The sequence below is a fragment of the Schistocerca piceifrons genome, chromosome 3 (genome assembly GCF_021461385.2).
Source record: "Schistocerca piceifrons isolate TAMUIC-IGC-003096 chromosome 3, iqSchPice1.1, whole genome shotgun sequence".
Taxonomy (NCBI): domain Eukaryota; kingdom Metazoa; phylum Arthropoda; class Insecta; order Orthoptera; family Acrididae; genus Schistocerca; species Schistocerca piceifrons.
This window is the reverse complement of record NC_060140.1, coordinates 55723507-55750520: the sequence shown is the minus strand read 5'-3', so window position 1 is coordinate 55750520 and position 27014 is coordinate 55723507. Positions and strand designations below refer to the sequence as shown.

Sequence of the window (27014 nt, the reverse complement as noted above, 5' to 3'; positions counted from 1 at the left end):
GTGGATGTCAATGAAATCTGGGTTTCATTCTGTTGGTAAATGATGCTGAATTTCGAAAGCGCAGTGTCAACTTGATCTGCAGAACAGTTTCCTAGAGTACGAGGGTCGCAGGTTTTACAAAAGAGCGCTAGAAGATGCAACTGAGTTGTGACATTACCATTGTTTAAATATTGGTTTTATTTTATAGTTCAAACAATTGCAGCACGTAAATTGACACAACAATTTGTTTACAGTTACGTGGAGAAAAGCTTTTCGATGAATGTTTTCATTTTTTTCTCTGTATAGGCCTAGGTGGAGAACAATGTCCTGAACCTATTCGTTCACTTCTTGGGATCAATCAGCTTCAGAACGGACTGTTTATAACTAATTTGCAGATGGAATAAAACAACCAATCGTTATATTTTGGATGTGGTTCTGGATTATGTTCGCAGTTAACGGAGACGACAGACTATCATTCTGCTGTGGGTGTATTCCCATGCTGGCTGGCATCTGCTGTTATGAGAAACTTGATGTCTTAGCAAAGCAAGCTACCTCTGCAGAAACTGTTCTTGATTTGAAATTACCGTATTCAGACTACTTACATGAAGTCAAGCCACAAAAAACAGCGATTGCTAGAGATGTGGAATGTGTCCTAACAAAGGGAAGGGGGATGATATGCGGCGTTACAACCTCAAATTCCTACAAGTGGTTTACTAGGACGCATTGGACCTATCTACGATATCACCATCATTCGACTCCCCTTTAACCATGCCTTGTTTTCTCTACATCTGTATACAATTAAGATTTACGGTTTCTCTACATGCGAGTGTGCTTCTGAGTGAGAAGCTAATGAAAACCCCATCTTCTTTTCGTGTCCCAAATTTGACGATGAACGATCGGTATTTCTGAGGACTTTGATGAGGACGGGTTACCTCCTTCCTCAATTGGCGCCATCTCTTCTGGTGTCTAAGGACATTCGCCTGTTTAAAGTGAATCTCAGTTTTCTTAAAACTATGGGGAAAATCTGTAGCATTCACAGTTCCATTTATCTGTATCACTTACTATTAAATTTAAGAAGTGGTAACATACCCTGAGGTGAAAAACGTCATGGGATATGCACAAAGACAGATGGCGCTAGGATCACATACACAAAGTGTAAAAGGGCATTGCATTGGCGGAGCTGTCGTTTGTATCCAGGTGATTAATGTGGAAAGGTTTCCGACGTGATTATGACCGCACGACGTGAATTAACAGACTTTGTACGGGGGATGATAGTTGGAGCTGGACGCATGTGACATTACATTTCGGGAATCGTTACGGAATTGTATATTCTGAGATCCACGCTGTCAATAGTGTGCTGCATCCGACAGCTCTCATTTAAGGAACATATCCGCTAGGACAGTGCGGTGAAATTTCGGGTTAACGGGCTATGACAGGAGACGACCGATGTAAAGAGCACGACATTGCCTGCAGCGCCTCTCTAGGGCACGTGACCTTATCGGTTGGACCCTAGAGGACTGGAAAACTGTGGCCTGGTCAGAGTAGTCCTGATTTCACTTGGTAAGAGGTGACAGTAGGGTTCGAGTGTGGCGCAAACGACTCGATGCCATGGAGCAAGGCACTGTGCAAGCTGGCGGTGGCTCCGTAATGAATGGGGGCTGTGTTTATACAGAGTGGACTGTCCTCTCGTGCAACTGAACCGAACATTGACTGGAAATGGTTATGTTCGGTTACTCGGAGACCATCTGCAGCAATTAATGGACTTCATGCATCCAAGTACCGATGGAATTTTTATGGATGACAATAAGCTGTGTTACCAGGCCACAATTGTTCGCGACTGGTTTGAAAAACATTCTGGACAACTCGAGCGAACGGTTTGGCCACCCAGCGAACATTTGTGGAACGTAGTCGATATGTCAGTTCGCGCATTAAATCATGCACCGGCAAGACTTACGCAATTATGGAGATCTACAGAGGCAGCAAAGCTCAATATTTGTGTAGGGTATTTCTTATTGGGTCCATGACACGTCGGGTTGCAACACTACGCCTGTCAGTATCGACTAACGATTTCGCATCCACATATCCACACTTCGACAGCTGAGCTGCTGCCCAGGGTAATAGAAGCATTAATGGCTTGCCCTTGCCACATGTACTTGGAGCTACTAACAAACCTAAAAATGTACGACATGTAAAGGCTATAGCTTAATTATTAGTGTGCTAATGACGCAAATACTGATTAAATATCGTTCAGCACACCGTCTGTAGTGCCCCCAGAATTTTACGAATCTCTGGAGTCACTTGTGTTCCAGCCGCTTCGAACACACGTTATTTTGTAGTGGGTTGTAGTATAAACAGATACACACTGCCGCAGAACGTTATTTGTGCAGGCTAACCGAGAAAGAAGAGCAAAACCGGGCCAACAAGTGACGCGCTCGGTTGCAGCAAAGAGAAAAGAAAAACTTCCGGCCCAGAATTCCGTGGACGAATTTCATGCACGAAAAACATTGGTGATTGTTGTGTGTTGTGGAGAGACAACGGAAGAAAAAAAAAAGATTATTATTAATAGTGACTTGGTCTCGAGCAGACGGACATGTATATTAGTATTGTATCGTTGAGAAAAAAATGTTACTTAATTTGGTTGAATTCAGTCACGTGCGAATGCTCTAAGAAAGTGTGGGCTTACTGTTTAATATGGTAGTGAAATGGTGTATTGAATTTTGAATATAGAATACGTTAACGGCAACTGAATTTTGAGAGTCTTTAATTGGACTATATAATAGGATTTTGGAATAGTAGCTGAATTTTCACCTTCTTCAAAATATAGAATCTTCGGAGAAGAGTTTGATGCAAGCAGAAGACGCCGGAGTTGCGGGGAAGCTGAGCCTCTATCCGGCATTCAAGTAAGTTCACGCTGATAGTCCAAGGAGCGCGGCTCTAAGTTTTAGAGAAGATACAACGGGGCACCGCACGTCCTCAGTGGCTAACAGAAATATTTTCACTTATACTCGTTATACCCTATATGTTGTGTACTTACGTGGAGGAACATGTGCTATCAAATAGTTGAAAACGTATTTGTTGACTTGAAATTTCGTTATTTAAACATGAACTATAGCGCAGTCAAATAACCCACCATTTTACTCTTGATGATGTAGTTCACAGTAAATTATGTCACTACCAATATGTAGGGCTTTCAGAATGTTGGCAATGAAGTGTGCTTGTTACGTAGAGGAATAAAGCAACTTCGTACGAAAATTAACCGTTCAAATGCGTATACGTAATGTCGTTGAAGACTTTCTTTTCTCTCTAATTTTTTTTCCGTGTGAAACACTTGTTTCTCCTAAGACCACTACCAATTTCGTTTCGAAATTTTTCATACTGAGGGATACACATTTAAGCCACGGTTAAAACTTAACGCTTGCTAGAGTACAATATTCAGCGAAGATCGTAAAATGGATTTTCAACAACTAACGGCATGTGAGCCTAAATAATCAGTGTCAACATCGTAGAAACTATATTCACATGTTTTTGCTATGTTTTATTGGTTTCTAGTCTTCTCGTCGAAATGTTTTGGTCCACAAGTTTCTCGTTGCGCTCTCCTTCACGAACCTATATTTCACAATCACAAAAATTTCAAGCAGTTGGTTGAAACCGTAACTAACACTCCATATATAAGAAAAAAATATTACTTTAACTTAAGGATATATATGTGTAAAATGTATCAGCTTACTTTTCACGTACTTCAGTGAACCCGTAGACAACACAAGTGGCTATTTTTAAATAATTACCTTTCATCTCGACGGATAGTACCGCAACATATACTTTCCAGTACCATTGTTTTGGGCTCACCAACAAGGTGGACTGCTTCTCAATATAGGTGTTATGGTATCTCCATAAATTGTAAATTCTTTGAATATGAATGAACGCAGGTCCCATCTTTGATTATGTTCACGTCTGTTTCGCGTTGCAAGTGATGTGTTGCAGCCACCCCACAGCAAATAGATCGCCTAGTATGTTGCGAAAGGTGCAGATAATACCACACCAACACACGGAAGGACGTGTATTTATCGATAACTTCTCATCTTGTTTTGATCCTAGTAATCTGTCCCACGTGTTTGCAACTGTGTTTAGAAACCCTGAATATTAGCAATTCTGGGGAAGCTTTGAGGTAGCCATCAACTATATTAAAGCGCTATCTGGGGTTAAATACTGGATAACCCATTTTTTGCTGTGAAAATAAGAGTGGGAATGTATAATTTCAAGCTAAAAACATTGTACTGCGGTTATCGAGGCGAAACCGCAAAATTAGATTTGTTTCCCCAAATAAATGACACTCGCAACTGTTGTTTCTGGATTTTTGTTGGTCGTTCGGGACACTATACTACAATTACCCACTCACAATATAAATCAGCTACGGTTAGGCCTAACTCTTCATCTTCACATAAATGTGGTCAAGGCAAGGTCTATCTACACAATCTTCCCATTTTGCCATGAAATACCGTTATTCAACGTTTTAATATTCTTAAACGCATTTAGTTTGATATTTAGTACTTTACAACTGTTTTGGCTTCACATAATATTGTACCGTGATTTGATCAGGTGAGTGGCACATCTTCTCTGTGCAGTTTTACCTTTTTTCTGTCCTTATTCCTTTTAGTTAAGAAAAATACTCTCCAAAACATTTACTTGCCTCTCTGGAGAAAACACAAACAGTGTATTACATGGATTTTGCTTTTAGACTTGCGCATCAAAAAGGATTTTATGTCGGGGTCAGTGACTGCTTTGATCTACATGCACGTTCCTGAATATTAATTTATCGCTTTTAAGCTTAACTGAGAGGCAAATTTCCACGACACCGAGTTTCCGCTGAGCGTATGAATATTTCAGCTTTGTTTGCACACACAAATTGGATCTGTCTGTTTATCAGGTTTCCAAGCTCATACTAGCAATTTACATATAGCCGAATGCTGTCAGACTACCGTTTATCTGTCGAAGCATTGTATTTTAATACAGCCGTACTGTGGAAACATGCTGTGAGAGGTGATCTTGTCACATGCGTCAGTCGAATGGAAAAAAGGAAGAATGTTGCTGATAATAACTAACGGCTGTCCGCCCCTAATTGGTTTCTCCGAAAGGGCTCAGTAAACTGAAAAATAAAATTAGCTTGTTTCATCACAATAGTATGGGGCTGAAAAACAAGGTAAGTGAGGTTTTTGTATGTCTAGGAGGTTTGGAAATTCTCTTCCTCTCTGAAAAACATGTAACCACAGGAAATAAGGGTTTATAGACTAGCGTCATTTATCTGCAGAGTTAACATGGAAGAAGGAGTTGCAACATATGTAAAAGTTGAACGCAATGTCAGAAATATTGAAACAAGCAATTTTTGTGTAGATCAGAACCTAAAAGAATGTGCCTGTGAACTGTTACTGCAGAATATTTCTCTCATAATAAATTAATAAATTATAAAAGTATACAGACCCTCTCTAGGACACTTTTGGCTATTTATGTGAAATCTAGTTGTATTGTTGAGCTACATGTCAGACAAGAAGAAACAGTAGTTTGTGGAGATTTCAGTGCAGATTTCTTAAAACATCCTGGCACGAAAAATGAACTGAGATCATTATTTTGCTGTTTCAATCTGATTTCAATGGTAAATTTTGCTACACTGGTGCGGCAAAATAGCAGGACCCTCATTGATAACATCTTTATTATCAATGCTCTGGCTGAAATGATCAGTGCGTACCCAATTGTTAACGGACTATCAGATCATGCTGCACAATTAATTAAATAAACGGTGCAGCAACTCGGAGATCTGGGGCTTGTTCACAAAAAGCAGGGAATCTAATTAATGAGAACAGGATACAATAACTTAAGAATAAGTTGAAAGAGGTGGTATGGGATGAGGTATATATAGGAAGAAAAACTAATATGAAATTCAGTATATTCCATAGTAAACGTGTGTCATATCTCAAAGTACCTTTCCTAAAAAAGTTATCTAGAAAGCAATGAAAGAAAACGAATAAGCAATGGACAAGTAAAGATAAAAGCGTCCAAAAGCGACTCTTACAACTGTTGTCAGATCCTTCTCATGCAGATTTTCTGCCATTACGGCTCTCTTAAGCCAAAACGAGTATTTAAAACTTACAGGACTGTTTTAGGATTTTGAAAGAGGTCAGACATGAGATTCAAGGTATGTAACATTCTGTTGATGGATATGGTACAGTGCTGTTCACAGTTTGAGGGTGGCACACTGCTGGTGAATGAGTAAGTGTTGATGGATGGCTGAGGGAGTAAGCGGAGAGGAAATTAAATACGCGTAGCAGGGGCTTTGTGTCTGTTTTGTTGGAGGTTACGAAAGAGTGGATGTGGGTGTCAAATGCAGGTACGTATGGGGAGGGAGATGGAGGCGTTGGCAACGCACTCTTAACTTACTGATAAGATATGACAGGAAGGACTATAAAGGGTAGAAAGGATATCCTTTATTGTCCTTCCAGTCATATCTTTAATCAGTAAGTTAAGAGTGTGTTGCGAACCCCTCCATCTCCCTCTCCATACATAGCTGCAGATGAGAAAATGGGGGACTGATTTAAGTTATATTGGGACAGAATGTGTTGAGGCGAAGACGACGTGGTGTGTGATGGCAGAGAGACGTATCCCTGCAGTTCGATAGCTCTTCAATGAGTCCTCGAAGCCAGTACACTTGCTTTTCGTGGGCAACTGATCCATCCCACAAAGCTTTATATCCGCCAGCACCTCATCTCCTATGAACCAACTTTCACAGAAGTTCTGGATACCTTGCAGGACTAGAACTCCTGGAAGGAAGGGTATTGCGGAGGCATGGCTTAGCCACAGCCCGTGTGATTGTTTCCAGAGTGAATTGTGACTCTGCAGCGGAGTGTACGCTGATATGAAACTTCCTTGAAACAATGACTGGCTTCAGCTGAAGCTGAAGTTTTGCTGAAGAAAGTTTTGAACTCTCTTGGTCACCGGCCTGAGGTCATTAACAAGGCCACACTTAGTGTGACACAATATTAACGCTATGTCTCACGATGGAGCCTGATTTTTACAGCGTGTGGTTGTAACAGTAAATCGTGTAAACTGGTGACGCTCCTCTACTACTTCTGCGTAATGATAACAATTGCGTGACTGTGGAGAAGGGAGGGGACCCGATGGCATTTTGCTGGTCACTATTACAGGGTGTATAGCATTTTCCGAAATGTTCTAACAATTTAGCGGGACTGGACATTTAATTAGCTGGTTAAGAGTGGTAAAAGGGAGGGTAAACGGATGCCGAATGCTACGCTGGGAGTCTGATGTTCAAGGACTTGTATGAACTGATATAAAGTGAGGGAAGCAGAAATCCAAGCATCGTTGACAGAGTCGGATAAGGGTTTTAAAGGTGTGAATCATGACGAAAGGGTTACGGCATGCAGTTTCACTTTGTTGTGGACTTTTTGTTGGATGGTTGGTGCGCGAAGTTTCCAGGTCAGCTTGCGACTGAAAGTCAGTTCCAGGTAATATAATATTTTATTTAGCTGGATCAGATAGTTGCGTTTGCTGATGTGAAAGTCGGGCAGATAGATTCGATCCTTACTTGGTCCTATTATTATTAACAATCATGTTCCAAGGAGAATCGCAACTCTCTCATCGTGGAGTGTACTAATGAGAGCCTTTATCAACCCGAATTTGAAAATACGGCTTTTCCACCAAGCTTCTTAAATATTTTTCTTTCCAAAAATTACAAAAATGTCATACAAGAGGAAAGGCTTGGGAAAACACAAAGCAATTATTATCATAACAGCTGGCAATATTGTTGCCTTAGACGCGCTGTTCGAAGCTACCATATTCAAAACCAACTGAGCTGGAAGCTGCTCGAACCAATCAGTGAGGGGAAATACGGCGTGCCATGTGAGGCTTACATGCAGTCTTTTTCTCATAGCTGAAATACTGACAGAATACAAGCGATCTTTGACAACTGTTAAAACGCCTGTAGTTTTACATTACTCAGACTGATTCATATTCAAGTCCCTTGACTTACGAGTTTTACCTAACTACTACGATCACGTAATACGCCACATTAAACAGTCTCAGAGACACATTTTCTGGAGGCGATATACTTTTGATCAATAGTTACTGGGTTATTTTCTATAAATCTGAAACCATATCCAAGGCGGAATATCTAATATGTGATGAAATTATAAATTTTTCTGTGCAGCATTTATCGCTCGAAGGTCCCATCAACGTTGATGATGAATCATAAACTATTTTGTATCAGAGTTTTTGAGGCTGGTGGTATTACATTCAATCAATGCCTTTATTAGAGTTCTGAGGGCATCATGGGGTGAAAGTTCACGAAAAAAATCTGTGTTGTTCTTTTGTTTCGTACTGCTGACAGTATATTGGGACCAACACGCACATCGCATCTATCGTTCAGGTTCGAAAAGTTAAAAAGAGCAGTAACGCACATGACAGGAACGCTGAACAGCGGGTGTTACCACATAGGATTCACCTTGCGTAACCAGTAAACTATAATAACTAATCTATTCTGGCTCAGTGGCCGCGTGCAAGTGTCTCAAGTGGAGGCCTCTTCGGGGATTTGCGTGTGCGTGTCCCTATCCTACCCTACCCCACCCCAGCTATCCAGGGAGAGAAAGGGAACCTACAGTTTAACATGGAATCCGAAGAAAGTGTCGTTTCTGGCGATGCTAGGTTGAAAGAGAAACTAAAAAGTTCGCCGTCTGGACGGGTTTCGATCCCACGACTTTTCGACTTCTAGACACGACACACGCTTTACCGTCCCGTCCCCCCCCCCCCCCCCCCCCCGCCCCGCCCCTACATTTTGTTCTTCGTTGTACTCATGACTTGGTCTGGCAGATGTCACAGGACAGCCCTTAAATTTCATCGCTGAATACTTCCGTCAGTTTTTTTTCCCTTCCAGAGGGTAGTCAGCACTATGAACACGCTGAACTATCGTTCCGACCTCCGTAGCACTACACCATGAAGCCCGACGCAAGTAGGCTATAATGCTATCTCCGAAAGACAAAGTCATTAATAATCTCTAGAATATAATCGATTTTCTTTAATATTCTAAAAAAAGGTTACATCCTTGTCATAAGAAGTTAACTGGTAATCTATTCCGAAGGTCCGTCCGCAGATGTACTCAGGCTCGGCTGGAAAGTTCCCAAAGTGGCGAGATAGAATATTTACCTTGGTACAAACGGAAAGTGTGTGCAAGGATAGACGCAAAGGAAACGAGACTGTCTATGCAGATTGGTATACGTACTAAATAAGTTCAATTAGTGGTAATCGCAATCTACGTAGCATCCATTTGATTCCTCGAAGGTCTGGATTCGTACCATCAGCTACCTCAAAACATTTCTGCGTGTCTAAAACGCGAGATCCTTCAGGAGCTCCGAGGTTTTAATGTTATGGCTGAGCACAACAAAATGCCTATAATAAAAAACAGTTGCACACTAGTACGCCACGACTGATGATTTATTTGCTATGCGAACAGTCTTGCGTATTTTTCCTGAAACAGTAGAATGAAAATGCATTCATCTGCAGATGTAGCTCGTGGTTTCCACAATGGGGAAGACTGCGACCCTTACCAATCAGAACTGTGGTACCAGTACTCTATAAGAAACATACTAATTCGTCTGATTTCCTTTTCGTAATCTACTACTAAATAGCACCAAGAGATCTTTAATGCGGTACGTGTCAGCTGCGGTGCCTGTTTAATGTTTATCGTGTTTTCGATTCCGAACTTGGGACGTTTAATGTTTTTTGTGTGCTCATTCCACCGTGTTTATTGAGTTCAGGGGACAGAACAGCGATGTTCCGCGACGTCACACGCCCTGTGCTTTAAATAACTAACATGCAAACGGAGAAGTCCCTGTGTTGACTTCAGCGTTTGCGAAGATAACATGCCGTATTTCGTGGTATTCGTGTTGATACTTGCGTAATACAAAAATATGCAATTAAAGAGATACACCCAATTACAGATCTCTCTGAAAGGCGTCATTTTTAGTATGTTCAGTTCTGCTGAAGTGTTAAGAAATGTGACGTTTGATAACCGTGCTAGGGAACACTGCTCCGCTGAAATTATATACATACCACTGCCTTGATTTGCTCTGTTTTTGTTCTTGATTTATGTTTAGATTGGGTCTGGGCGCTGCAAGTTACTTCACTTTCACCCTAAGCTTATGTTTCAAACTTTTGTCTAATAAATTTCGCAGTTAATTCATATTGGGATTTTTCACACTCGCGGTGTGCAACAGTTAATCGCAAGAAAATAAAACTCTCGAGAACTCACGAGCAATATACACAGAAAAAGAAACTTGCTAACAACGCACTTTATCCCGCAAACGCCGTCAGTAGGGAAGGAAATTGTTAGCAACTAAAGGTGATGGGACATATTTTGCGGTCTGTTTCCTCCAATCAGTCATGAAACTCTCGCTGCGTGGCGCCACTTTCGTTGCACTTCCAGTGCACCCTAGCAAGACATTAACAAACTTCAGCACGTCACTGCTACAGCGGACAGAATTGCCAATACCAGAAACAAAACTTCAGCACTATTAAAACACTGATATAAAACGTCGATTAATGATGCATCAAAGAATAAACTAGAAATATACAGAGGCACGAATTACATAGTGAAGATCAAGCCGCCGTGTTGTAAGAGATGAAATATGAACATCACGTGGACGTTGGCAGGACATCTTTAAGGCGTCAGCAAACGGATCGTGCATTCGAACGTCAACGTTGAGCGTAGCGAGTTCGCCGTGCTGCTGAACGCTCAGAAACGATGCGGCTTTGCAGACGATACACATGTCTCAACATGTTATACGCGATCGCAACGCGCTCCAATAGTAGTTGTCGGCTGTATCTGGTTCGCAAATCATCACACAATTCGTTTATAAAATGGACGGGTGCAAAATGCCTGCGCCAGCTGTATTAAAACGCACATTTCCTCCCTTGTCCATAAGCTAGTCACGATGTTCTTTCTGCAGTATAAATAAATGCAAAATTCAGTATCCACGAACGTTTTGTAAGACAAAAAATGTTCTAGATACAGTCAGTAAGGACATCAGCTTAGGAAAATTTCATTGCGCTCTCTTGTATACGAGGGTTGGAACTCAAATAATGGCAACTATTTATTCACAACCAGTACAAAAGAGTTACATGTTTGCACCTGTTACCGTCCTTCAAAGTAGTCTCCAGCATTATGTAGAACCCGTTGCCAGCGATGTGGAAGGCGTAGTACACCGTTATCAGGGCATGTTCTGTTGATGGTGCTAATGGAGCGGTCTAAAGTTATGGTGATTCTCGTGTACGACTGTGATGGTGTTATCCGAACGCATTGCGTTACTCCACGGCAGATCGTCAATGCACAGTATTACTGTTCATTTTTGGAGCATCACCTGCGACCAGCTTTGCGAAAGAAGCGGCGACACTTTCTGCGCAACCCACCCATCATTTTGCTCGACAGTGCGTGGGCGAATACAGCGCAAGCTGTGGCTGCTCTGTTCGGTCGATGGGACTGGGAAGTACTGTACCATCCACCACACTCCCCGGACTTAAGTCCTCGTCACTTTGATTTGATTCCGAAGATGAAGAAACTACTTCGCGACATTCGCTTCAGAACTGTTCAAGAGATTCGACAGGCTGTAGACCGCTCTATTCGCATCATCAATAGAACAGGCTGTGCTAACGGTATACTACGCTTTCCACATCGCTGGCAACGGGTTTTATACAACGCTGGGACTACTTTGAAGAACAGTAACAGGTGCAAACACGTAACTCATTTGTATCGGTTGTGAATAAGTAGTTGCCACTATTTAAGTTACAACCCTAGTATAAAGCCCATCGAAACACACTCCTAAGAGAAAGCACACTTAAATTTATCTAACATCGAATAATACGAAATACACGTGTATTAAATTAATAAGAAAGTCTCAGAAACTACCAGAAAAAGGCGAACGATGGCAAAAAAATGGGAGGAAATGAGACACGAACCTGCAAAACATAACAAAAAAAAAAAGAAAAAAATGGTTCAAATGGCTCTGAGCACTATGGGACTTAACATCTGAGATCATCAGTCTCCTAGACTTGGAACTACTTAAACCTAACTAACCTAAGGACATCACACACATCCATGCCCGAGGCAGGATTCGAACCTGCGACCGTAGCAGTAGCGCGATTCCGGACTGAAGCGCCTAGAACCCCCACAACGGTCGGCTGAAAAACATACCGTCTCAGTTTATTTCTCTGCATCTCTTCTCATTACACAACACTGAACTACCATATGATGCAAACTTGTCTTATTTAATCGCAATATGTTATTAGGTGACATTTAATTATAGCAAATCGTCTCAAGAAAAATGTGTCGTTAATGGATCTTCAACTTGCCTTTACCTTAAAATGGCATGTTTTTGTAACACGCAAGTTACAGTTCCAGAATTATTTAACTAGCAATATGAGGTTTCCTGTCATTTTATCACAACAGATCGTACCAATTAGCGACGGGTTTTCGAGCGATCAATTTGATTGTGGTTTTAAACGACTGATATTCATAGGACGTACGCTATAATATAAAACCCAACAGATACAGACTTCAAATGAAAGTCAATATGGCGTCTCCAGACTCTGTAGTGGAAGTAGATGGCGTCCATGTGACGTAAGCGATGTCCTTCCATCTCTTCGGTCTACGTTTAGATGCAAGTTCAGAATATCTTTCATGCTTCATATTGATCTAGACGTTCGGAAACATTCCCCAACATGCGTTTTCCACACTGTGACTTCAGAAACTCGATAGGCTCAACGTTGACGTTCGAATGCGTGGTCAGTGTGTCGACGCCTTATGCGTCTGTACGTTGAGCCCGTAAGCGCTACACTCCGCAGAAACACGCCCCCAAAACCTCAGCTAAATGGAGCTAACCAGCATTTCAAGGCGCAGCCTTACGACTAGCTACTATCTGTTCCAATGACGACACTCGATATCAATAGTTCCAAATTAATAAAACAAGCAGTGCACCTCTTAGTAACAACTTCATAACAGTCTCTGAAAAATAATCGAAGGTAACTACAACTACTCTGGCGCATCTGTGAAACGGTCAGTCCACAACGAACACTGTGCAACGACTGACCAAAATAATATCGTGTTTTTCTGTTTCTTGCGAGACAAAAGTGGGTTGTAGATGGTGTGGCTCTTAGCCCATTGTTCCGCGGCTCCACCGCATTCACATTAGTTTCTGCGCGATTACATCTCTGGAACGCGAAGCTGTATGGGGACCCAGACGTTCTTAGACGTGAAATGAATTACTTCCCGAATTATTAATAATATTTTTTCCGATTTGTCGCCGTTCCCCCATTACTCAGCAGCAGTCTGATATTCATTTCCTGATCCTTATATCTGAAATTAATGTTTTAGTGGGGAATAAGAGAATATTTGTAACTAGACCATTATATATGTTGTTAATGAGCTTCGCCTTTGCACTTTCTTAGCTGCAATCTGATTTACGTAAAATATTATCCACTAGCTTTCAACTGTACCAGACGCATTTCCACTGTGTATCTACACGGATGTGTTCCCACAATCTCATGAAAAATCTGAAGAACCCTGTGTCTGTACCAGCTGCAGGAAGGGCCATGATTCATCTAATACCTTTAGTGACTTGTTGCATGTCATTGTATAAAACGTGAAATGTGTGCGTTAGGGCCGACTGCACCAAACTCGATTAAAAGTTAACCGCAGTTAAGTCGGCATTTAACACTGGTCAAATCATAAAGTTAAACGAGGGCGTTCATTGTGGTTATGTTGACCGAGGTTGGAGACTCATTTATCTTGAACTGATCAAAGTTAACATGGAATTAAACACACACCGCATTAAGACAGCGGCGCGTTTTGATGTTTTAGATGGCACATGGATGAAGAAATGTTATGTCTTGACCATGTAAATCTTCACTGCAACCGTACTGATATACTTGTGGAAAGCGGGATATCCTGTTGAAGATTACAGAGACAGAAAATTTGAAGAGAGATTTCATCTTTCGAAAGAAACAGAGTGGTTGTTATTAGGTCCAACCAACGAGCGATTGGAATTTCGTACTTATCGGAATAACCATGTCTCGCCCATGAACAGAGTTCTGATGACATTTGGTGCATATGCAACTGGTGCATTTAATATACGAGGACTATTCGGAAGGTAAGGTCCTATATGTCGTGAAATGTTTTATTTGTAACAGTTTGTTACATCTTCCAGTTATTTCTCTATATAGTCACCATTGTAACTTGGTGCCAACTCCAATACTCTTGTCGTCGAAGGCGGCCACTTGTGCTTTCCACCACTTCTCTATGCTGGTCTATAGATCGTTGTTTGCGCTAAAATGTTGTCCTCATAACCAGCGGTTCATGTGAGCAGAGACGGAAGTCAGAGGGAGCCAAGTCCGGACTGTATGGTGGTTGAACAAACATTTCGCATCGAAACATTTCGCGTCCTCACTGACCTGCAATGTGCGGCCGAGAAAAGTTGTGAGGAAGGAAATGCATGACAGGTACGTTACGTGTAGTTGCATGAAATCGGGCTAAACCTCGCAGCGGGCATCAATACTTGGCGGAAGTCACTTTCGGTTTAGGCATTTTTACGTGCCCACTGTATGCTCAGAACTGCAAAGAGCGACGTGACGCCACCGACAGGCTGAGTACATACACAGCCCAAAACATATGTGCGAAGCTTCATCGGATTCTCATTGTCGTTTCCTCTTCGTGACCTATCGGCCCATACTTTCCGAATAGCCCTTGTAGTTATTGCTGACAATGCAAACGTACATAGTGCGTCAGCGCAAGGAATTATCAGTGATGTATCGGGGGATCATACCAGCAATGTCTCCACAATACGTGAAGTTTCCTTCTCCAGCAAAATTACGCAACGTGATGGATGGTTTCAGCGCAGTAGATGAACTTCCAATGGATTGTATTCACATAACGATTCTGCGGTTTAATGCGGACTTTTCTGCAATAGAAAATCACATTTTTCATGTAACTGCCAGACCATCAGTGACCAAAATTTAACAATATGGGATATTGTTGCGCGGTGGCCAGGAGTAGAATTAAACTGTGTTCCTGCATTTGACCACGCTTCCAGTTTCTTCCGAACACTACATCCGTCCGTTTTTTATATCCGAAAATTTTCGATTTATAACCGACCAGCTCTAAATGCATATCAAATTCAAATTTTCTGAAATTTGGCGTCCTTTCCTTTCCCTCCATAGGGAATAACAATGCCCTGATTCCGATCTGAAAACGTATGTAAGTACCAAGGGGATTAGAAGTAAATACCTAGGACATTGATTGTCATTATTATTTCATTGTATAATTCTCGCTTTCCTTTGTAACAAACGGAAATAATCGTGGTCAAATTCCCGGTTAGCCGAAATTGTTTCGCTAACCGACATTTAACGTTGTTGCAGCGCAGACACAAATTAATCGGGATAAGCTTTAAGCGCCATCACGAGACCCTCGGTTATGTTTCTTTTTAATTGACTTTGGAGCAGTCGGCCCTTAGCGTGCTCTTCGCTCGCTGACGCAAGCAACTTCAGTTTCATATGCCTTGCACCCACTACATTTCGTTAGTATAAAACAAGCACAAGAATTATTCCACGAGAGTTAGTTTCGACACACGAACAGCACAATGCGTGGTTAGTGGAACTGCAAAACAGTTGGCCGTGTTAGTAGCACTAGAAGGGAGTTATTTATGGTGACTTCGGCTGCGGCGTAACTCACGGATATTTGCCGGACTTCGTAGCGGCTGGTGAGCCTACGCAGGCGGCGGAACTCTTGGTCGTACGCGTTGTCCGTGTCCGCCATCCTCTCTGCTCGCTTCCCTTCCCTCTGTCAGCTCGTCGCTGGTGAGGCCTACCGAGTCAGTGGCAGAGACCAACAGCTGAAAAGGCAGAGCCCATTCTGACGAGTATAACAACAGAATGCTCGAAATGGTAAGTTCATGCGTATTTAGAGGTGCATTCCCTAACGGTGAGACGGGATGTAGTATCAGAAAACTTAGCGGTAACAGTGGCACCGACACCGGTCACCAGGCGCCATCGCCAGATGTCCCCCGACAACATCGCCTGACAGCTTGGTCTCAGTGCGACCGATCTCGTTCGTCTGTTTTTGGCAGGGTACGAGCCACAACGCTTCTGTTCTTACAGACGAGTCCTTAATTGTGGGATTTGCTATTCAAAAGACGCTGAATGCTTGTGGGTGAGCTATATCCGTCCCGAGGTGAACGTACAGAATACCATGCACTCTTTCTCTAATTATTGCAACCATCACGTAAGTTTTATAAATATGCAGGCTAAAAACAAACAGCCTGAAGAGCTTGTTAGGGTATTGCACAGGTGGTTGTCCTCAGAAATAAATGTTAAGAAAAAAAATCGATACGTTGCACCGTTACCGAGTTAACAGGCACTAAAGGTAGCAAAGCCATTGCGAGTCTAACTTCATTACTAAGTAACTAGGAAACGGCACAATGACATCCTGCCCTGCAACTCCCTTACAAACTTCTCGAACTGTCTCTGACCTCCGTGTAAATAACGGAGAAAGAAACTTCCTGTTCTATACATGAGATGATATATGACGACACTCAAAAGCAATCCAACTTCATAAAATGCATTTCAGCCGAACATAGGCTAGCCTTAACCGTCCAGTATCTTCTCTCTATTCATTTTACTTAATACCTCATTCAGAAAAATTGAGATTGTTCTATACGTGCTATAAGCTCCAATTCTACTATAGTACTATTCAGCAGAGCATCACACACTATGGCTGGTGAATTATATAGCGCACACGATAAAATTTTTTAAATGTATTTACACGCAAATCACTTTCTTCCTTCTACTTCTGCAATCAGTTAATTGTAAGCCAATACTTTTAATTTACCTCTGGTTGTAACCTGTCATTAATAAAGTTGCGGTTTCAGACCATAGGTTCCGATATAACTGTGTATTCTTGTACGGTTTTCTCATCCTTAGGGAGCCACTAACTTATAAGTTTCTCACAATACGTATTTTGCATGAGGGAACGTCATCTTATTCGATTGAAGAAGACTGATTTGAATTCCGCCTACCAGTGTCCGAAGTCTTTGCGTTAAAGCGTTGAGATCGGCTGCACTGAGAACGTGCACGTACTGGCGTACTGATAGTAAAACAATGTCCTCCTTCGGCCGATGTCGGTCGTCGGTGGAATCATCTGATGTAGGTGTCACTACGACAGCAGGCTAAAAAGTTCAATTGTTCCACAAGTTAATAAGTTGACTCTGATGGTCGATATCCTGTGTGAGATGGCGAGGCGGTTAACGCACTCGAATGATAATCGGTAGGAGCTAGGTTCAAATCCCCATTGCGACTATGTTTCCTGCAGGTTCTCTTAACCAGCTCAGGTGAAATCCTGCACATCGCTGATCATCCTGAGCGCTGTCTGACTCAGAGGAAGAACTACAGTTTATGATAAAGAAGATCGTAAATGTACGAAAAACAATAAAGAATGAGAACAGATAAATGTAGGAAAGAGCAAAGCTATCAGAAACAGTAAATATATTTTTCTGTCAAAATATCGGGACTACTCTGTAGGAATCAACATTGCTTCCAAAAACGACGAGCGTGTGAGAGCCGGAAGGCTCTGTTCGTCCAGGAGACCAAGAAAGCAGTAGATACAGGCGCTAAGATAGATGCAGCGTTCCTCAACTTCCAGAAGAATTACGGATACAGTTCTGCACTGACGGCTAGTGAAAAAAATACGAGCGTACACAATATCGAAGTAGCTTTGTTCAAATGGTTCAAATGGCTCTGAGCACTATGGGACTTAACTGCTGAGGTCATCAGTCCCCTAGAACTTTGAACTACTTAAACCTAACTAACCTAATGACATCACATACATCCATGCCCGAGGAAGGATTCGAACCTGCGACCGTAGCGGTCGAGCGACTCCAGACTATAGCGCCTAGAACCGCTTGGCCACTCCGGCTGGCCAACTAGCTTTGTAATTATATTGAAAAATTCCTATCAAACAAAAGACAGCATGTCATTCTCAACGGGGAGAAATTTTCAGAAATAAGAATAATTCAGGGTGTAGCACAAATGAGTGTTACAGGACTGTTACTTTTCACAATACATAAATATACGAAAATGACCTAACGGATAACTTCGGAATCTCCGTGGGACCGTTCGCCCCGTGATATATGGCCCAGTGGTATGCTGCACTGCCAGTACCACTTCTCGTTTTTACGAAAAGAGGCACTAAAATAAACTCAGAAATTTACGGTGATATCTAAAACAAATTCAGGAGAGCCGTGTAGAACACAAGGCGTAAGGTACGGAGTTCCGGTATCCTTTTTGTGCACCATGAAGCTAGTCCTCATAATTCCGCAAGCACACACTTGTTGCTTAACAGTTTCAACTGGAGATTCTCTGATCATATGCCGTACAAGCCCGATTTGAGAGTCAATGATTTTTGCTTGTTTGCGAAGATAAAATAAATGGCTGGAGTCACAGCTGTTTTAAGCCAATGACGATTTAAATGAGAGTGTCAAAAATGGCTTAGCTGAGAGGCTGCAGAATTCAACAACGAGAGTAGTGATAAACTCCGTTATGTAGAAAAATATCTGACGGTTGTAGCTTTAGGTTGTGTATAATAAAAGACCTCTTAACGTGCTACGCTTGTTTAATAAATTAAAGGAACTTAGTTTTCGAATAGAGTGAATTAATTTCACTTGTAGCACACCCAGTCTCTGAGTGCATGACAAACGAAGGAGAAGGAACGTGAACGAAGTGAATGTCAGTAGCAAGGTGTCGCGGTCGGGCCGCTGGGACAGGCTTGGCAAAAGCGGCCGCAGGTGCTGGCCGCGTTGTCTGGCCCACGTCCAGGGAGAGAAAGCACCGGGCTCTCTCAGCTGTCACACGTTTCTGCTAGCCAGATTGGTCGGCGCGTACTTATAGTTGCGCGCAGTTTGTGAGTTATTTGTCTCGCCGAACGTGACAGCTCGGTCGGGAAAGAAAGCGTGTGCAAAGTAAAGCTACCATTCCAGACAATGTGTTGAAACAGCTCTGGTAATCAAAAACTGGGAAAAGAAACAGTATTCGTGGCTTCCTGGGATATAACTTGTCCAGTAGGGCCAATCCTGGACGTCTCACAGACCGACCTGAAAATTCAGCTCGCCATCCCTTCAATAACCCAGGGGTCGTTTTCTTGCTGACACTGTAGCAGTAGCCGCTCTTGGACGAGGGATGTGAAATAACTGATATTATACCAATGGATTCTTCCATCGCCTCTCGGTAGGGTAACTCATATTTAAGGATAAAAAGCAAATAAAATACATATTATTCCACTACAATTTGTATGTTACGAAACGGTTTTCGATTAATTAAGCCAACATAAGATGACAAATAGCTAGTGTGCACAAGTCACAAGTGTGCAAGAAACAAAATCTTGGAAACTAAAGATATTACAGAACCTTTGCTTACGACATTCATAGGAAATGTCAAAGACAATGCCTATTGCTCTGGTTATGCAGAACAGTTATGAGCCTACTGTGGTACAACTTCAGGATAAAGAGTTGTAAATAGCTGCCACTGTGCGAGATACACACTTCTATGCATGTGACGGCCAGATTGTGCAGATTCTTCCTGTTGTGATGTACTAGCCGAAAAGGGCTAGTTTTCCATTTCTGTTCTGAACTGAAAAAATGCGAAATTAATTATCTTATTCTAACAGCATCTTATTCAAAGTATAGTCTTACATTTGGTGTTTTGCTTTCGGGTACAAAGCTCACAACTTTTGTGTCCTGTCCAACAAGCGAACACTCTTGCCCGTGTGCTTTATTGTTAGTCATACTGCGCGCTAATATTCCTGAAAATTGCACCCTTTTATAGCCGAATGGCAAGCTAGTTGAAATGAATGGAATCGGTGATGTGAATACTAACTTGCCCTTTTGATTCCCGGTTAATATTGGCGCCTCTATGATGTTTCTTTGGAATCTTTTTGAGAGGGCATGTCGAGAAAATTGAGAGAACTGAAGCATTCTGGTGGGAGGTACACGCTTTCATCTTGATTCATCATTGTATCAACAGATATTTAATTTTTTTTCTTTCTGTGCTATCATATTCTGTATTCGCTGATTTACTACTCGTTTTGTGCTGCTAACATTGTTACCCGAGAATATATGGAACAATCTTGAAATGCTTTTCCTTGATAAACACATTGACGGGAAAGAGACAGAAGAAGTCCTGGTGACCACTTGACGGTGTGACGGGTGACCACTTCAGACACTCGTATCTCCACAGGCACAAAAGCTACCACCGCATGACCATTACGGTGCTCAACGGGGGAAAGGAAGGGTAACACCAGACAGAAAAGCCAGTAATTGGCGGTATCGTCAAATTCACCCAAACACTTTGACTGTGCCAAGTTAATGGTGGGTTGTATCACTAAACTAGAGCAAAATGAGCGAAAACTACGCTCAGCCCGGCAGTCATTGGGTCGAACAAACAGTGGTGGGTTATATCGAACTGCGGACCAGTCTTCTGGTGGGAGACTCACCCAGACAGCGACTTCCCGCAGATTCTGAGGAAGCCTTAGCCGTTATGTTAACCACAGACTACTGAAAATAGCTTATCACTTGAAAACGGTGTAGCTATTGAGCTTATTACAGGCTTACTTGGCTATAATAAGATTTATTGTTAAAAGTAGTGAGATCACTGCTCCTCTTCGCCAGTATCGTGGAAAACAGGAACGATTCAAGGTTTAGCACCCTTCTGACGATAAGCTCATTGCAACTGTATCACAAAGAAAGGCTAACTAAGGATGTTAACCGTCTCATTTCAGAAGTACGAACACAGCATTTGCCTCAGTCGATTTAGGGAGATGGATGGCTGGTTAGATACCAACAGCGCCGTCCTCCCGAATGTGCCAGTTCGGTCGGTCCAGGCGTCGCATTATCATTGATAGTCTGACCGTGTGATTGTGGATAACAGCGCTCCACTCGTCGACAACACATCGCCACTAATGATTACGAACTACTGTTCACTTGGTATCAGCAACAACCCGCGTCTTAGTGTAGCAAGATTATTGTTCGACCCTGTTCAAATCCGGTCCTTTTCTTACTACCAACGCATCGTAAGACGCAAATTAATTTTGTTTGCGTTTCAGCCTAGGAATAGCCGGCCGCTGTGGCCGAACCGTTCTAGGCGCTTCAGTCCGGAACCGCGCGACTGCGTGTGTGATGTCCTTAGGTTAGTTATGTTTAAGTAGTTCTGTTGAAGTCAGATGTTAAGTCCCATAGTGCTCAGAGCCATTTGAACCATCCTCGGAATCGCCCCTCCCTCGATCTACCTACTTTATGTTACCCGTTTTGTTGTTGTGGTCTTCATTCTGAAGTCTGGTTTGATGCAGCTCTCTGTGCTAGTTTATCCTGTACAACTCTCTCCATTTCTCCGTAGCTACTACTACTACTACTACCTACATCTATCTGAATCTGCCTACTGTACTCAAGCCTTGGTTACACTTTACGATTTTTATCTCCCACATTAACTTCCACCAGCAAACTCATGATTCCCTGACTCTGCAAGACGGATGCTATTGTAAATTTACGTCTTTCCAAGGCTCCCTAAAATTTTCACAGAGTAAATATCCTTTCCTTTTCATAATCAAGCATTAAATAATACCAAGAGTCAACTCCAAGATGAGGTTTGACTGTTTCTCTGCCGATGTCACGTTAATCGAACAGACCGTGCTAAAATGACGCGTTTCGGAGTGATCTTTAATGTGATGTGCAGCGTAAACTGTATTTTCGTAATAAGTATGTGTGACCAAATACTGCACGTCAGCTTCGTAAACACTTAAGTCTAAATGGTGGCTGCTGGGTTTGCTCCTGTCATCAAATCACAGAAGAGGATCTGTGTGTCACAAAAACATTACTGTTTTGTCGCCCGAACTCATAAATGCCTTGGACCTTTCCCCGGACCCTAGCGGAATTTGCCTATAGAAATTCATGTTTACCACTTCAGCGAATGAATGGTCGCTAAACGAACGAATTCTGTTACTTTTAAACTCTGGAAATGGCTCTTCTGTAGCTAGATGCATGTTGAGACCGTCACATAGAGGCGCAATGTAACTATCCTTTTTAAGTGGATCCAAATGGCAATGGAGCTGTATAAAAAAATATAGCATAACGTCTAACTTGGTAAATGTACTGGGATCTACATTTTTCTTCGAGTACTCCAATGTATGGCAACATTCCATTGGTATTTACGATATATGCTGATATCTTCTATTACCCAATCGTGTCCTGATTTTTTTCGTTTACGGTGTTTAAAATAATTTGTTAGCCTTGTTAGCACATCTGCAATGGCTTGTTCTTTTTCTTATAGCAAATTTCAGTCTCATTCGCCAAATATATCAGTTGACGTTTTTTGACTTCGACCTCTTCCGTTTCCAAATTTCTTTTTGGTACACATAATACATTAACTTCACTTATACCAGTGATTTATTTAATAGAGGATGGTTTAAGTCTGTTCGATACGTTGCATCGTTTTCTTAACACCTGTGTATTCGTTGGAGCCAATCCTTATTTTGCAATATCTGTATTTGATGGTACTGTGGAGAACAATAGCTTAGTTTGGGGAAAAATTTCTTCAATGTAATACTTATATTAATGTAACACTTCTTCATTCAACTCGTATTGTAGTCCTTTCTTCTGTTTCAGTTAAATTTTCAACATCCTCTGGATCCTTCAACTTATCTTGATTCAAGCTCCTTAATTTAATCTCTCTTCGATTTCTTCAGTTTTAATCTGCAGTTCACAATTAATTAATTACGGTGAGTGTCCAAGCTGCCGATGCAAATGTTCTAGAGTTTAAAATCCGCTATAGAAATTCCTGTCTCGCCATTATGTACTCCATCCGAAACCTCCCGGCGTCGCTTGGTCTCTTCACAAAAGTACAAACTGTCAAGGATGATAGGGACGGATAAATGTATCAATATGAGATAAGGGTCCCTGGTTCAGAAACGAAAGAATCGTAAGTTACAAGCGAAAATCAACGTGATACCTCTAGAAGCGGACTATATGTACCTGGACTGTCGTTGCTAAGACTGTAGGGCGGGCAACTTTCAGAGGTGGTAGTATGGACCAAGACAAGGAAAAATATCTAGTAAATGCATACATGAGGATGTATGAGCACTTGTTCATCTTCGCTGGTGTGAAACACGCCTCCTCAATTGAACAACCCCTCATAGCTCTTCAGGTATCCAGTTTAGAGCCTATATTTACTAGCCATTTTTTCTGGTATTAGTCCACATTACCACCTCTGAAAGTTGCCTATGCTACAGTCTTACCACCAACAGTACCGGTACATCCTTCTCTATCATCCATGGAAAGTTTGTAACATCGTCACGGGATCACCATGTATATACGTAGATTTACAGGCGCCGGGGCCTGTAACTTTGATACTTGGATGTAGTTTCCTCCAGAAGCGTTTAATATGAACTGTAAAACACGCTGTATGGAGGATGATTCTTAATAACGTTTAAAATCCCCGCAGTGACGTAGGTGGCGCCCAGATAAGTAATTTAATATAAGGCACATGCGGCAGGAAATGTCGGGGAATTCCCCAAAAGTGGCTAACATGTTGAACATGTGAATCGTATCCAAAATAACAAAGCGTATTTTCGACAGCGTGCGTGAAAGAATGACTGAGCGATGCAATGCCTGCATTCAAACAAATGGTGTAAATTTCGAACACCTTTTGTAAATGTAGAAGTTACAATATTATTGCCTTCACTGTAACCAAGAAAAACTGTTCTTATTTTGTGTTCCTTTCCTTTTCTTTCTTTCTTTTTTTTTCCTACAGAGATTATACAGTAAAGAAAACGCAGATCATTCACTGGTAATGACGCAATTTGTAAGCTTATACTCATTTGCATGTGGCGCAATACGATAGCTTTTTGCTGTACTGCACTTTGCAATAAACCAGCGGAGACCACGAGACCGCTAAATAAATTCATATATTGATACCTCAGTATATTTGAAGTTGTTCTTTAGAAACAGTAGTAGGACATAATTTCACTTTCACTGTGTGAAGGAGTCTTACTACTTTTTGAGCTTTCATCACGTCCTATCTTTCCCTTTGACTGAGTGAAGCAAGGATATGTGACACAAAAGAAGAACTCCGATTGCAGTGAGGTGCGGCGGTGTAAACGGAATAACTACATTTCCGACGTCAAGAAGCAGCACACCTGCTGCTAGTGTGCTGTTTCCTCACATCGACATTCTTCAAACACAGGTGCTCAAAATGATGAACAAAAATCTAAATGACAAGACTGGTAGTTGCTATGGGCGGAGACGTGCGAGGAGAAATGGTGACGTAATCGGCGCTCGGCGCTAGAAACAGAAACTGCAACGTTTAGCTTCACCACGCAGTTATGACACTACAAGTCCTAAGTCCCTGGCGTTGGCAAAAACTAAAAAACAGGGAAATCGACTTTAAGTATTTCTGACAAATCTGATATGCGACTAAACTGAACGACGGACCTATCAGACACCTTTTACTGTGCTACTTACATGTAATTACCATTGTTAGCAAAGTGGCTATCGCCAAGGGTGAACGTGTATAGTTTTCCTTTTAATTCTTTCTCTAAGGAGGATAGGTGGACTTCTAGCTTGTTGATATACAGAATATCTAATAATAAATCAATTCTGGCCGGAGTGGCCGAGCGGTTCTAGGTGCTACAGTCTGGAACCGCGCGACCGCTACGGCACAGGTTCGAATCCTGCCTCGGGCATGGATGTGTGTGATGTCCTTAGGTTAGTTAGCTTTAAGTAGTTGTAAGTTCTAGGGGACTGATGACCTCAGCAGTTAAGTCCCATAGTGCTCAGAGCCATTTGAGCCAATAAATCAATACTTAAATACACAGCTCTAAAACTGGCAGTATATTTACAACGTGCTGCCGATATTTTTACAAGCAGATGTGTCGATATTTTGTCCGAACATGTGTCGATATATTTTTCACATTTATCGAGAGCCGAAGACGGTATTTTTTTCAAATATTGATATATCGGATTCCCGACATTTTTCAAAATATCAACAGTCCTAATTGAAACATCTAAGAAACTGTAGGCTACCCATTCCTTTATAAAACTGTTACAAATGTGTGCACAAACTCGCAAAGTTAATTAATGAAATAATTGTTAATTTATACGGAACAGTATTGCAAATTTGTGTTATTATTTTTGCCTTGTATCATTTTTTGAAACTTATATATACTACAGACAGAGCAACATAGCTAGTATGTAGACTAGGGTAGAAATGTGCGCTTTATTGGAGCTACCGTAGCGACTTGACGACCAGTTTCGTAAGCATACTGTGCACCGATCAACTGCCGCAGGAGAGCACTGCAGTCGCAAATCACGGCGAGGAGCACGTTCCGTGTAATGTACCAGCTCGTTTTTGGGCGTGCACGAACCATGACGGAAAGCAAATTCGGCGTGCTTCGCGAGGTGCTCTAGAACCTGCGCTGTGTGTTCGATGGGGTTGACGATAAGACCTTGGACGGCGGAATTCGACTGGACGAGCCCTGCAGCGATTTAGCGACGTCGGGTTGCGCAGCACCTTTCCGTGGACAGATACTGGGGAGGGGCCCGGCAGTGTCCCGCCCTGGGCCCGCGGCCTGGTGCCGGCTGGCGCGGTGCCGAGTCGCGGAGGCTGTTTGCACGCAGGCGGCCCTGCCAAGCTCTGGCCCGGCGCTGACACTGCTCTGTTCTGTGCCGCCGGACAGCCCGCACACACCGGCGCCGTGTTTACCTCTGCTGGCCTTCGCGGAGTCGTGTGGCGGTATCATAGCCGCGCGCCACACAAACGTCCCACTGTCAGCTTGTTTTCGCAGAAGTTACGGAGAAACCGGAGCAAATGCGGTTTTCCCTGCACTTGCGAAACAATAAGAAGGAAATAGATTTTTCGTGCCGCTTTCTAAACACGCGTGCAACATTCGTTTTTCCTTTTATCCCTCGACCGGTTGCGTCGTATGTCGTACAACAAAAAAATGGCTCTGAGCACTATGGGACTCAACTTCTGAGGTCATTAGTCCCCTAGAACTTAGAACTAGTTAAACCTAACTAACCTAAGGACATCACACACATCGATGCCCGAAGCAGGATTCGAACCTGCGACCGTAGCGGTCTCGCGGTTCCAGACTGCAGCGCCTAGAACCGCACGGCCACTTCGGCCGGCTGTCGTACAACACCTGGCGTCTTTTAACCGCTCGTCGCTTCTGGTCAACTTTTCGGAATACAGGCGCCAGCTACTCCTCGTGTCAATATTCTTCTTCCTGCCTGCTCCTTCTGACCCCTTTATTGCGGTATTCCAGCAACATAATGCCCTCCCGCACACGGCTTAAGTTTCGACTGCTTGTCTTCGTCCTTGCCAAACCCTACCTTTGCCAACAAAGCTGCCGCATCTCGCCCTAATTGAGAACGTGGGGACCATTATTGGCAGGCTCTTCTTATCAGCTCGGGATTTTAGGGATCTAATGCATCGAAAAAATGGTTCAAATGGCATTATGGGACTTAACATCTGAGGTCATCAGTCCCCTAGAACCTAAAAGTGCTTAAACCTAACTAACCTAAGGACATCACACACATCCATGCCCGAGGCAGGATTCGAACCTGCGACCATAGCAGTCACGCGGTTCCGGACTGAAGCGCCTAGAACCGCTCGGCCACACCGACCACCTTCTAATGCATCAATTGGACAGAATGTGACCCCATATCCCCCCAGAAGAACATCCAACAACAGTATCAGTCGATGCGAAGCCGAATAATTGCTTGTATAAGAGCCAGAAGTGGAGTAACAGGCTATTGACTTGTTCAATTTGCGTAGCTGTTCCTCTCGAATAAAACATCCAATCTTTCTGCAACTGCAATCATTCGTTTGCCTGTACATGCACACCATATCTACCATATCCATCCCATTCGGATAATTCGTTCATCGTGATT

At 42.5% G+C, this 27014-nt stretch overlaps 1 protein-coding gene across 3 annotated transcripts in view; it reads right to left on the bottom strand.

Annotated features, from left to right (window-relative positions):
- The window catches only part of LOC124787773 (neo-calmodulin-like), a 120439-nt gene that overhangs the window by 56878 nt on the left and 36547 nt on the right, over window positions 1–27014 (bottom strand). The window contains exon 2 of one of the 3 annotated variants that reach the window (XM_047254662.1): window positions 15758–15917. The exons of the other annotated variants lie outside the window; for them this stretch is intronic. Within the exon in view, the coding sequence (XP_047110618.1) occupies window positions 15758–15841 (84 nt within the window). The 5' untranslated portion in view covers window positions 15842–15917. The remainder of the gene's footprint in view (window positions 1–15757; window positions 15918–27014) is intronic. 3 annotated transcript variants of the gene reach the window in all.